Source organism: Oryzias melastigma, linkage group LG3, assembly GCF_002922805.2.
Source record: "Oryzias melastigma strain HK-1 linkage group LG3, ASM292280v2, whole genome shotgun sequence".
NCBI lineage: Eukaryota > Metazoa > Chordata > Actinopteri > Beloniformes > Adrianichthyidae > Oryzias > Oryzias melastigma.
In genome coordinates, this window is record NC_050514.1 from 18,807,316 (window position 1) to 18,822,024 (window position 14,709).

Sequence of the window (14,709 nt, forward strand, 5' to 3'; positions counted from 1 at the left end):
TTCAATAACAGCCGGATCTGTCTTTTACTCACAGTGTTCAGTTTGTAGTTCAAAATGTAACTATGTTCAACACTTCTACTGTAATAAAAATAAAAGGGTTCATGCTTGAGCGATGTGATTGTGAATACTACTCATGAGGAAGAGACATGTATTTTTCAGTATGACTTTTTCATTTAAAAAAGACTCTCAAATGTCAAAAATATCACACAATTAAAGCCTCTGCTGTATCCAAGGTCCACAAGCGCACTACTTCAGACCACAGAGGAGAGTATGTGTGTGGCTGATGGAAGGCGGGTGTATATAAGATGAAAAAGCTCTATAAACATTTAAATGTTTGCAATCACCAGCTGGCCTGTCTAGATAGTCTTCACAACCTGGTGCACTGCAGTGTCAAAACCCTAAATGCAGAGAGGATGTGTTCCCATAAATATTGTGATTGAGCTCCATCAGCTTGTGTACAGACACACATCATGCTTGGACTTGCTACTTGCATTGCCTCTAAAAAATTTATTTCCAAACTGGAAAGCAAGAATACAAGCTGGAGAAAAGGGAGTGGGGGGGTGAGAGTGAAATAAATAAGAAAATTCCCAGCAGCAAACGCAATGATAGGAAGCAGTGAGTTGATTTTTTTTTTTTTTTTTTTTAAATCAAGCATCTTTTCAGGTGGGGTCCTCGTGTTTGCTTACACTAGCAAAAGCTTTCAGTGGAATCTGCAGCTGCATTAATGCTTTACGGTGCGCTGCAGGCTCAGCTGCCTCAAGCACACAAGATCTGACTCAGGGTGCACCTTCCCACTTAACACTCCTTCAACCTCACCTTCACTACATGTATTGCTGTCGGCAATGCAAACACAGATCATAGTGGATAACCACCCCCCAAGACATAGAATTTATACTCTTGCTAACCAACACAACACGCTCTTTAAGGGACCACAAGGAGCCTTTAGCACCAACAGGTACTTTGTGCTTCCATCTTTTCCTTCCAATGGAAATTCAAACATGTAACACAAAAAAGCTGCTAGAAAACCAACTACTTTAACATTTTCCTCTTCTGCCACATATAAAAAACAGCTTTAAGTTTTTCTTTCTCTGTCAGCATTTTAAAAGGGACCTATAGGCAGCTTTTCAATAGTGCCATCTTTATCCTTTCAAATGAGATCAAAGACTAACTGGGATAATTCCTCCGAGCTCCAAGCTTTATCTCCAGTGCAGTGCTGAGTGACAAGAACAAGCTGTATTTTATCCAATGCTCTGTCACTGTGTTTCTCCATCTAGCATTGTACTTCTTGATTGTTACTCTTATGAGTCACAGAACTGCACCTGCGCCCATGTGTTAAGTACTGACAAATAAAAGCCGAGCGTCCATTTACACAACAAAGAGACGTAACCCGTGAGGCATCCATTCTTTGCACTCCTCCCTCTGTCTGACAAGACCTCAAATACATCACTTTGTTAAGAAAGAGGCAGCTCACGTTCCTGCCTCTGCTGGGGACGATCTCTCCCTCATGATCCACCAAACTTCTTTTCAAATACAAATGCAGAAACAAAACGCGTGGCACCCTTTTATGTTTGGTGGCCTGTTCCATATTTAATTTCAGGGAAACGGCAGCAGAAGAGACGATTATCAAAGCTTTGAGTGGCAAATCCGGCCCTTACTGAAACAGCAGGAAAAGCCTGTCATTGTTTAACAAAAGAAAACAAGTGGATTTTGATGAACTAATATATTCTTATTAAAACTGGGAAAAAGTTGTTTTCTTTAAGCTGTGAGAATACGAAGCAGGGTTTTATAAAACCTGTACCAGCAGAGCATCACTGTTTTAACAATGAACATCTGACTTACTAATGTATGCATACTAACAAACTCGTGCACCCCCTGTCTACTCGAATACAAGCTGAGCTCCACAATTCCCTGCATCTTAATGGTTTCTGCTCCACCGGGATCATTACCAATAGAAATTTTTAGATATTCTGAGCTATTAATCTCTGTCTGTCCTCCTGTTCAGCCAAGTAATGACTAATTAAACATCAAAAGAGCAGAGCTGGGGATCCTTCTGACAGCCTCTCTTTCTCCCTGGAGAGGCTGTGAGGTGGCTAGACTGTGACAGGGCAGCACTAAAAATCAATCACACCATGGTCACACACACACAAAGACACACACACACTAACACACGATGCATGAGCAGGCATACAAAAGCACAAAAAAAAAAAAGAAAAAAACTACACGGGACCTCATTCATCTTCACATGCAACAATTCATTAACAAGAATTCAAAATTTCATATTTTGTAAACCAACAGTCACCAATGGAGTTATCATTGAGCAAACGGCACCAAACAAATATTCCCTTCAAAACTATAGCAGACACGTCAAGAGGCCTCTTTGTCTGCAGGCGTGTAAAAGCAGAGCAGTAAATAAGTGTGTTTGCTTAGGTACACTCTCGGCACAATCTGTTTACAGGGGAGCTATGTGATCTACCACTCACAGATGAAGGCAGGCCAGGAGGGACCTTGCGAACCTTTTTTGTTTGTAGAGGATCTGTGAAGAGATGAAAGCACATCTATTCACTCCAAAGCAAGCAAACAAACAAAACAAAACAAAAAAAAAACAACTCTACAAAAGCCAGGACTGACAAACAAAACTGTTACATTGACTCACGTATTATTTGAGACAAAACCATCATTAACACATTATGAGCAAAATACAAGTATAACATCAAATTAGATGCTGTACTTGTTACTCAGGAGAGAAAACAATTATGCTAATCAAAAATGTTAAAAGCTGGAGTTGGAGGGTAGGTGAAAACACCCGCTCAAAGCAGGTGGGTAATAAATAATTCATGATTCTACTACATATGAGCTACCAGTTGAAAAAAGGGGGACGTATTTCTTTAAAACTTTAACTCTGCATTGCACATTTAATGATTTCTGTATTTAAATACTTTGAAAGCAAAGCACTACCTTAACATAATTAATGTAAATTATTGTCAAATGTCTTTAAAATGCTTAGAAAGTCGGTAATTACCAATGGGTAAAGGATCTTGTAGAGAACGTCTCCTGGGATTGGCAGCAGTGAGGGGATAGAAAGGAGCAGCAGGCTTTGCTGGTGTAGTCACAGGGTTTGGACTCGCTAACCCAGCGTCTGCTCTTAAAGAAGGCTGAAAGACAAAACAAACACGGCAAAAACAATTTAGATCATCGTCCGAACTCACTGTTTGTTTAATTTAACATATTGTCAACAACAGTTAATTGTTAAAGTAATTTTTAAAAGGATTATTAATTGAATTCTTAGTGATAACAATTAATAGCTGCTACTAAAAATGGTAAAACTTTTGAAATCTCATGATGCCATCCGGCTATTAGTATGTCTATGACCTCTATAACCCCAACAAATTTGGTTAATAGGTCAATCAAGAAACTTGGACTAAATAGCTTAAACAGCTGGAGACAGCATAGATCATGTGAGCTAGCAGTACTCAGTGGAATACAAACTACATGTTTTTTAATTACAGTCATATATTAAAAAGCAGAAATAGCCCAAAGTTAAAGTATATAATTTTTCAATGTTTTAATTGCTTTTTCTGAAATGTTTTTCCACACAAAAAAGCAGAGTTATCTTCTGTTCTTAAACTAAATACCACAATTTATGTGTTATTATTGGTTTAGGGGCAAACTCTAGGTATGGAACATGTAGAGAACAAAATGCCTAGATTTTACAATAAAAATCATTTTGTAAAAGCTGTAGAAAAGAGAGCACATTAGAACATTTTAGTTCAACTTTTATTCATGTAACGCCTTTATCAATGATAGTGTAATTCAACACCATTAAACAGTAAAATTCACAAACTCAGATCCAAAATTAGAAAACAGTTTGATGGCAAATATATACATACACACTTGCATTCAAAGCTTCATTTTTGTCAGCAGCTACAGATACTTTTACCAAGTTAATATTACAGCAACTCCTTCAATCATTGAATTTTTTTCTTTCAGTTTATAGCTTCAATCGAACAAACGTTTGTCTTTGATGGTATTACCTATAATATTTCAGACAAAATAAATCTGACCTTCTTTCGGGTCATTTTTTATGGTATAAAATGTGTGTACCGGTCTGCTGTAGCCATGACACTTCTGACAGGACACTAACCTGGCAAGCAGATGCTCCAGGGTCCCTTCCAAAGCCAAGGAATGCTGCTCTCTCTGATTTACCTGACAAAGCATAGAAAAGTCAGAAATAATTACTTTGAGACTTTATGAAAATTTGAAAAATACCTGACAGATTTCCTAATTGTAAAGTCCATAGTGAGGATTGCTTGACAAAGGAGAAAAGCTTTTTGCAGTACTTCAGTGTCATATTCAGTTCCAACAATGATAAATTCACTTCAAATTAATGTGTTATATCATTTAACTCTGAGTCATCTTACTAGTACCATGACGACTGACAATTTTTATCTTTATCTTTCTTGGTTCTTTGTATATTTTGATTTCTGTGCAAGTTATGATACGGTTTTGGGTGATCCATTTTTCCTCAGCCATAACAGGTTTCTATTATAATCACACCAAGCTGTTTTAGTTACTTAGTCAACAGTCTATTCAAGTCCAAGCTAGATCCTCCAGCTTCCACCTTTTAGTCTCATCATGTTCAGGTTTTGAGTTTCTTATGTGTTAGCTTTAAACCTTCTTTTTGTTTCATCCATTAGTTAAGTTCCAGCTACCAGGACATTCTTCTGCAATTGCAGCCTCCAATAACCACAATTCTTGACAAGCATACTCTTTACTAAACATTCATCAAAATTTAATTGAATGAAAAAAATCTCCTAAGTAGACAAGTTCAAATTAACTTTTTAACTGCTGAGCCATTTAATGTCATAACCCATCTACATATATTATGTATCTGTATATATAATCTAGACCACCTCATCTTAATTAAGGTCATAGGGATTGCTGTTTTTTATAATCATCAGATGTTTTTATAGAGCTATGGTAAAAAAAATGTTTTTTTTCGCTGTGGGATCAATTAAAGTTCTATTCATTCATTCATTCAATACATACATTTAAAGTCTGATGAACATTTTTATAGTTGGTATGTTTCCTTTAGTGAATATTCATAGTTCTTTTTAAAAAATCTTGATATGAAAAGCAACCAATTCCATTCCATAAAAGAGTATCTAAGGAAAACTGAGTTAAGAGGGCAATTTTTGCAAAAAAGTTTAATTATCACTTTTGGTAAGCAAATTAAGGGTGTATCCAGACTGGAAAAGTTTGTTCCAGATTAACGGGGGAAACGAACTCTAGTTCATTTTAAACAAACCAAATGTGTCCAGTCTGAATACGCCCCGAGACAAACACTTAATTTATGGCATTTTATTTTTTATGCTATTTAAAAAATAAATCAGAGCTATCTTTCAGGAAAAAAATAGCATTTTTTTCTACACACTACTTTACCAATATACATGAAACAAGTAAAATGTGTCAATCTCCAACATTAGCAGTTTAATTCCTCAGCAAGAACCAAATAAGAAACAGGTCTACACGGAAAACGATGACTGAGAAGATGAACAGCAACTTATATTATTTTTGTCAAACTTCCAGTTAAAACAAGAACAGGCACGCGCTAGAGCTGAATTTTATTTACCCAGGAGACGATATAAATCCCCTTTGAGATTTAAAAACACGCAGAGCCTGGATATCTAGTTAAGTATGGACTGATCTGAACATTGCTTTCATGAGTGAGAGAGGCTCACTTAAAGAAACTCACATATCCTTATCTGAGCAGTCCTGGGGGAGACAGGAGACAGTTCTTCTGCATCAAGGCAGAGTGTCTCCGGGGACAAGCCATGCTCAGAGAATCAGGGAGAACAATTAAATGGGAAAATCTGCTTCTATGAAAATAAAATACTATTGCTCTGAGCAGTCTTGCCAAAAAGAAAGGTTCACAACATTGGCAGTTACTGCTAAAATTCATGAAACTGGCAGGATAACCAACTCTGTCATCTAATGAGAAACTAAAACTACTTGGGTTAAACCTAATGAATACATTAGTTCAGGAAATTCATTTACATAGTCTGGTTTACAAGCAAATTGTGCAAAGTTGGATTTTTTTTTATATTACTGTAATAGTTGTCTGTTTAAACACAAAATTATGCAAGATAAAACACAATCTACTTTCTGTTGCATTTATCTAATACTCATACAATAAACATCTAATTTATCTGTTTCAATTCATATATGTTTTACAAACCTACACAATATAATAAAAAAATACTTTTTCCAATATTATTTAGCATTGTTACAAAAAAATGACCACTCAGCAAGATAGTAGAATGAAGTAAAGCTTTGTTTGTTTAGCACTTTTCAAAAACAAAATCAGCTTTAAAGAGTTACACAGAGATCCAAAAAGCTCTGGCTGCATCAAATCTGAAAAAAAAGTCAAATAATTAATTTTATGAAATCAATTAAAAAACAAAAGGTACCAGTCAGAGAACTGGTGGTGTAGTATGCCAAGCAAAGGCACCAGAAAAAAATGAAATAATTACATTTTTAAGGTTTACGTTTGAAAGTGAATAAATTATGAGAACATCAGAGCTTATATGGAAGCTGGTTCCATCTGTGAGCACAATAATAGCTAAAAAGAGCTTCTCCCCATTTGTCTTACCCACAGTCTTAACAGGTTATTACTTCCTGCAGATCTTAGAGCCACGTTTGGCTGATGAACCACAAGACAGTAAATTAGGTACATTGAGTGATTTAAAAACTAGCAACAACTTTCAAAAACTCTTTCTACATCCAACCTGCAGACAGAGGAAGGGCATGACAGGATGAAATTAGGTCTTCTAGTCCTGGGAAAAACTTTGATGCTATGTACATATTGGTCATGTGTGGCACATTTAAGAGCACACAGAAAATGTTTTTTTCTTTGAGCTTTTGTCGCTCCCTGATGCTAGCACATAGCTCACAGCTGGAAGAAGCTTGGTGCAAAATGTCAAAATCAAATCTTGCAAATACTGCTCCAGGCTTTTTCTCTTACAGCTCCATTCTGATAAATGAAAGACTTGGTGTAATATCATTCCTGACGGGCACAAACGCAATTATTAATTTCTCCTTCGTGATCACCTTTCTAACTAACGATTGGCACTTCCACGTTCTATGTTTGAAGTCTGACTGTTTACAGATCCACTTCAATAAAAATTGGGTTTTCTGGGTTTTTAAATCTGTGTATCGTTTGATCATTTGAATCATTTAAATCAAAAACAAGATAAAAGAAAACTATTTTTTTTCTTCATTTTTGATTTCAAGATGAAAAAACTAATAAACTAATGATACACAGATTGAAATTAATGAATAACAAACAGATTTTTTTAACATTCTTGTGACATTTTTCAAAAGATGAAGGGCAATATATAAAATAATTTAAGATTAAAACTACATTTCTGATTATATCTTCATTCAAATCGTGATGGATCATGAGCAGACAACAACCTGTGGCTTGAAACAGCTCATGTTTGTTTTCAACTACATGGGTGGTCCAAAGTTTCCCTTTCTCCACTCCAATTCTGCCAGACAAATAGAGCCATTAAAGTCTTTGTTTTCCTTGTCTGAGATGGCAACTGGCGCAAAACTAAACGTCTGGATAGCTCCAATAGTGCTAGCTGGTTTTTTTGATACGCTAATGTTAGCTTGGGCTTGTGAGGTGCTATAAGCTAGCGGGAGAAAGTGGAAACAAGGAGTGATGGGAAACGAACAAAAGGCTAACTTCTATGTAAACAGTCGACTCAAAGGCAAATTTCTCATGAACTCCTGCTGAGCTGCAGAAAATATGTCTTATATGAGACACGCTTTTATATTTTGGCTAAAAACTGCATAATCATAATTAAAGCACCATTAGGAACGATTTTACAATAAAGAATAATGTTAGTTAAACTTTAATTCATGTCAATTTTATAAATGCAATTAAAATTAATAAAATAAATGCTTTTTTTTAATTATTATTTTATACATTTTTGGTCTGACCATCTTTTTTCCCAGGTAGCATCTGTGGGTCATCAAGTTTAATTTTACTTTTTTGGTGAAAGCTATTGAGCTCATCATGAAATGAATCCACAACTGCTTTTACTCCTGCTTGATTCATAAACAACCAGGGCAGATTGATAAAAAAATGTTTTCCTTAACAAATTTTTTTAATAAAACACTTAGACAGAGCGACATAGTATTCTTGATTCTAAGACAAGCAGAGTACAAATAAAGCTCAACTAAACAACAGAAATAAGTTTTGTGCAGCTCTTATTTCTTAAACTCTACTTCACTGAGCCAGACTTTCTTGCACTCTTTTACGATCATTCTGGGCAAAGTTTTTTTTTTTTTTTTAAGGCTTCTGGACATAAAATGTGTATTTGGATATTGGCTGCTTTTTCACTTATTTTCTTTCCAAATGTCATAGCTGTCTATTTCCCTGGCAATTTTATTTTATTTTGCACTGGTAATGCATTTGTTTTTTAATGAAGCAATCTGTGTGACAGGGTGGATAAGAGAAAGTACTGGACTAAAATAAGTATAAATAGTACAACAAAATAATACATTTTTAAAATACTTCCTAAATTCACAATTAAACGACTGTTCTGTACCACTACAGGATCACCCGCTGGTCCCAAAAACCCAAAGTCTCATAGAGATTCAGAAGTAAACAACTATTACTCAGTCATTACATTTGCCAAAATAACTATTCTTGCTCTGATATCTCTTTTTAACAAGTTGTTGACAATCTTAATTTTTTCCCTCATTATATTTTTTTCTTTATCACAATTTATTCAAGTAATAAACTGGCCCAATCAGATGCCTCAATGAAAGCACGTGGAGCCTGCTGCCCCCCTCTTCAAATGGTAGAAACATTTTATTGACAGATTCTCCTGATCCCACTTTCAGTGGAAGGGGTGTGGCTGTCCAACAAATTCACTCTTGATTAGTGAGAGTGGTTGCTGTAGAAATGGTGACTTGGACCAATCACTGCTTATTTACGTTGTCTGGTTCTAGCATGGAGAAGTCCATTTGGCAGAAAAATGGCGACTGAATTGACTTTATTTCGTTGAAACTTTTAAATTTTAGCTTTTTTTATCAGTGATGTCACACTTACTGTGTCCAGTTCTCTCTTATATAGTCAATGTAGGCACGATTCAGCACAAGTTATAAGGTGTGTTAATAATAGGAAAAAAATATGACTGATTTTATTGATTAATTATGCCGAAAGCAACATTTAGCTTAGTGTTCTTTTGTCAACATTGCTTAAAAAACTCACAATTTAATTTTAAATGCAACCTAGGTAACCCATTAAATCATGACTGAGTTAGAAGACAGAACTTTTGTTTTACAAAGTAAAAGTCTACATCAGTTTATATTTGACTTTATAATTAAGAGCAGAGAGTAAACAACATGTAGTAAAATGCTGAACAAAATAACAGGCAAAGCCTGTCACTGCATTTATATTGTGAAATCTTATTGGTCCCACGCAGCATAACATGGCAACTGTGGCAGGTCCCCTACTTTGACAATTTGAGCATTAGTGACCTAAGCGTCTCCAGGGATCAATTTAAAAACCATTGCAACAAAAACAGCCAATTAGCAAGCGTGCTTCACTGCCTCTCAAATGGATTCCAAGGGCCTCTTCCTGAACCAGAGTCTATTTTTCTATCTCCACAGAAAGACGTGAAAACAAACACATACTGCAGGCTGTGAAACTCTTCATCTAGAAAATAAATTATTTCCTGTTAATTAAATGACTTGGTTTGTTTTAAATGTCTCATGTGTTTGATGCTCCTGTCTGGGTGTGGGCTGCAGCTCAATGCGTTTATTTTTACATTTACAATGGCTGCCTGGGTTAAGTCGCTATAGAAGAGGAAATGAGGGGTGAAGGGGCTTTTATATTGGTCTTCCTCTGGCTGGCAGAAGAATGTCTGAAGCACAGCATAAATAACAGCAGCAGAATGTGGGAACATGATCGAGCAACAAAACACCATGGAAACATGTGTCCCTTGCCCTGAGCTCAACATCAGTTTCTGCATACAGCCCTGTCAGCAGTGACATTATTCAAAACAGCAAGAGCAAATGTTAATGAGTTCTTATTTGCATATGTATTTTTTTCTTTGTTGAAATGTCGCTGATTATTATGTAGTAAGATGATAAATGCATCTGCACATGCAGCTCGATGCGTAATTAGCCATTAGGTGGAATGAATAGATCAATTAGAGGCTAGGGACCAGGATAAAAGAATATCAAACTGGGAAAAAGGCAGGAATAGAAACAAATAACACATTGAGCACATGGGAGCAAAATGTAGAAGATGTAACAAATCAAAACAAAGTATCATGATGAGCAAAATTAAAAACATCCCTTATTTTTGGAAACATTTTGAAGTGAGTTTGACTTTCAAAATAACAATTTCATGCCCTTCAAACAAGCTAAACAGTTTCTTTTATCCTAGAATTTATCTCTGCACGAGTGAAAGGGGAAGTGGATTCCCTGATTTTGTTTATCCTCTTTCTAGGATAATCAGGTGCCGTGTCTCAGTCCATCTGAATTTTTTTTTACCTCAGTAAACGGAGAGGCGAGATGGGGAACATGTTTTCGTTTGGCCTCTGCCTTTTCTTAGCCCAACATTTCTCCTTTCCAATGCTTGTTATTCACCAATGAGGAAAAAAAATGCATTACTGCAGACCAGATGGGGACATTCCACATGACCAAACCAATCAATCACTTTGGTGGGACGCAGGTGTGACACAGCCGTACGACAACACACCATTTCACAGTCTATCAGGCACAAACACATGGTAACCAATCAATGGCACCCTGAGGACCAATGTGAAGGGGTGCTTTTCCGTAGCCTTGCTGGCTCATAGTTGATGACTTCATAATCACACGTCCATTTTCTCAAAGGAGAAAGGCGATGAGTTTCCTAATAACCTCTCCCGACATGTAAGCACCAACAATGTAATGGATGCAGCACCTGGAGGGACAGTGACATGCTCTCCTTGTCAATGGCAGGTTCATTGATATTGCAGTAGTCAAGTTGGGAGAGCACTTAAGCACTTAGAGCACTTAAAAAGTTAAAGAGACCCCCCGTCACCACCACCACCATCCCAGTTGGTCCTTACAATCAAGCTAGTGTGTAACAACAAAAAAACAAGTTAATGCCTCAAATTAGATGTCAAACAACTGTTGAACAAATCAGGGAGCAAAGGACAGATGAAGTCCAGGGATGTCTAAGCACATGGTTTCAAAAATGTAGATCCAGCAGACATAGATTTTTTTACAGAGTAAACCAATGGAAACCCCAAGCAGTCTCCAACTCAATAACACAAATAAAAGGAATTCTTTGATGAGCGGTCACTGAGAGATATGAAAGCAAAAACTGTTCAAACATTTTCAAGACTTGTGATGGTTCTGAGTTTATAAATGCAGCTTTCAATTCTCCCAGAGACATGCTTCACTCTACACTTCCCACACTTTACACTCTGAGGGCATAGTAAGCGTAGGAGAAAATTTCAGGCATTGTTAAGTGGGAGTAAAGGCGAAAAAAAAGTCTTCATTTTGTTATTCAATCATAATCTGCTAAAGTTCAAAAAGACAAGATTGTAGCATTTATTTTACACTTTGCATGACAGCATGCTCAACAGAGAGAAAGCAAGATTTGAGCAAAGAATTTTAAATGCGAATACATATGTACACTGAGTCATGAAAAGGGACAAAAAAATTAACCAACAACCATGTGCAATTATCTTCCTGTGTTTTATCCCCCAAGGATGAGTTGATCAATGAGTAGCTTTGCCACAAGAAACTGTTTCTTAGTTAAAAATGGGATTTTCCATGTTAGGAAGATTGCCCATGTAAGGAAAAACTGGGAATTCAAATGTTTTAAAAGGCTTGGGAAGGTTTACACCATTCTAAGAAAATCAAATAAACATATTTATAATCTATTGAAGACCAACCTGAGATGATTAACATCTTCTTTGTAATCTTCTTCTTTATAATGGATAAATAATTGCAACTAAGACCGAGTTTCCTAATTTGTGACCAATGTCATCAATTTATACCAAATCATTATTAGCATATAAGCAGGCTAATCATGTTGAAAATAAATGAACTGCCAATAAATTAAAAAATGACAGACCTCAATAGAATATTTGAAAGGGTGTATAAAGCCTGGAAAAGTTGGTTGGTCTGGACCTAGTCCGCTTAATTTGGTCCAGATTGAAACCTGAATCTTGCATTTGGTCTGTTTTCAGACTGCCGTCTACCAGAGATTTCAGTTTCGAACAGAAGCCCGTAAACAAAACCATGTGACTAAAAATCGCTCCCATCACTGGCCAGGTATTACAAAGCAACAATAGAATGAGTAATGGAAGTCTTGAGTTTTGCAATCCTTGTTGGGATAGTTCACTTATTTAAACTTCATGTTTCGCTGACCAATCTTGAACGTCTGTATCAACATCAGGTACAACGCAATACTTTTGCTACTCTGGTACGATGGAGGCATACTGCAAAACGTCCGTTATGAAGGTGCGCTGATTAGTATTTATGAAATATAGACTGTCAGGAAAACAGTGTGAGAAGCAATGTGCATCACATTAAAAGTTGTTTTAATGAGCCTGCATTCTTTGACCACATTTCAATGAGTTGCTGTAGCATTGCTGCTCTACGTTTGTCCACTGCTCTATGTTTAAACCCCTGTTTACTCCGAGTATGGAGCCTATTCAAACTAAGGAAACTCAGAGTGAACCGTAGCTCAGTCCAATTAAAAACAAACCGAGACCCCCTCGGACCAGATCCGCTTGGGTGTATCCAGAATGAAAATCTGTTAGGAATTCTCAGACGAAGGGAACTCTGGTTCACTTTAAGCGAACCAAATGTGTCCAGTCTAAATACACCATACATTTCAACACTGAAGTAAATAATAAGACAGAAATAAAAAGATATCAAACTATGCAATTTTCCTGCAAATTACACTGTTGGCCCTATAGAGCTTTGCTCAACAAAGAGTTCTATGTTCCGCAAAGGAGACACATCTTGTTACATAATCGTTAAAGACTTAACTACTTGTAGCCGATCACATAAAATATTTAATGCCTTTAGTGAGGTGATATCAAGTACTAAAGAGGACACATTTAAGAGGTTATCCTTTTCATTTCTCCTAATAAGTAATTTAACTTACATGAACTAAGCCTTATTTTCTTGGCATCAACTGCAGGGAGGATGGGACGAGAAAAAAAGAGGGGAACAGGGAATGCGATGCAATCTGATACTCTTAAGTAGCTCATTTTTGTTTATTTTTTACCTTTGTTAAAAAAAAGATGTCTGAACCAATTTAATAGTGCATAACTTTTAAGTACCTTGTGATAAAAAAAAACAAAGCTTTAAGTCACTTACATTCCAAACCTAATTTGACTGATGAATAGAAAAGCTGAGCTGATGAAGAGTGTGTGGTTCAAACCCCACGCAACCTCTACAGACTTTTTAAGACTTCACATTCTGACTATAACATAACTGCTTCCCCATTTGGAAAAAAATGGCTTTTGGGGTATTTTTGGTCTGCAGCTGATCCCACACATCTGGATGGTCTTGCCAGTTGCACGCTGGGGGTCAGGATTTAAAAGGGATAGGCTGAGGCTGGCTGGGCAGAGCCAAAATGGACTGAGGTGGGAGGTAGAAATGAGATTTCCCCCTTTTCAGCTAAAGCTTTCCATTGCTGAACTGACTGAAGACAGAGAGAAGCACATACTGTATTTATACGTACTACAGCATGTGCGCCATACATGATTTTATGAGCATGGATCCAGCACTGTGAGCTATGCATGAGTATGTGTGTGGGGAGGGGGGGTGGATGTGTATCTATGGGTATGAGCAGCAGAGTGGAGTGAATAGAGTTGGCAGCACCTGTGACCCTCACCACATTATAAACTAAGTGCACATCTGAGAAGCACCTGCACACAATCACAACTTCAGTCTGGAGAGGGTCTCCCAGAAGACAAAGATAGAACAAATTGCACCTTCCTCTGTAAGTATGAAACGGATACGCCAGCACCATGATGGATTTAATCATCAAAAGTAAGTCTCAATATTAAGCAACTTTCATATATTTTAATATATGTATATCTTTTGAAGGTTTTAGGAGAACCAGAGGGAACAAAGACCAGCTCAACATCAACTCTTTCTTACTAAACACTTTGAGTGAAGGCATTTTTTGCGAGTCAAGTTGATGGGTAATGGGGGACGCATAAAGAACTGTCACATCAGGCCTGTTCAAATATGTCGAACAATATGTTTTCCTGTCTGTAACAGACGGGTAGGGGGAAGAAAATTGGGGCAAACATGTAAGAGAAATACAGTAAACAAACAAAAGTGGGACACTGCAAAAAAAAAAAAAAAAAACTATTTAAAGATTAAATCAAAGTGCAAAATTTGGCAAGAGGAGCCATCCCTCCTTGATGTTTGCACCATGCAAAATCACAAGAGACTTGTTGGTATAAAAAAATGTTGGAATAAGTTGCCAGTTTCTCTTGTTTTTTTTAATCCAGAATAAGTTGAGTTAGCAGCAACTCCGAGGATACAGTATTACGGATTGACTTGTGCACACAAAATCTCAGTGAAGCTAATAATTACTTCATAAAATCTGACAAGACAAAGTTAGGGCTGGTGAAATGTTTGTGTACATGACTAATGCTGTTACTA

General features: G+C 36.7%; 1 protein-coding gene across 9 annotated transcripts in view; it reads right to left on the reverse strand.

Annotated features, from left to right (window-relative positions):
- The window catches only part of tcf12 (transcription factor 12), a 59,811-nt gene that overhangs the window by 25,424 nt on the left and 19,678 nt on the right, over positions 1-14,709 (reverse strand). For all 9 annotated transcript variants that reach the window (XM_036210401.1, XM_036210399.1, XM_024294930.2 and 6 more), the window contains exons 6-8: positions 4,142-4,203; positions 3,020-3,152; positions 2,481-2,533 (exon numbers count right to left, since the gene is read on the reverse strand). In XM_036210401.1, the coding sequence (XP_036066294.1) occupies positions 2,481-2,533; positions 3,020-3,152; positions 4,142-4,203 (248 nt within the window). The remainder of the gene's footprint in view (positions 1-2,480; positions 2,534-3,019; positions 3,153-4,141; positions 4,204-14,709) is intronic.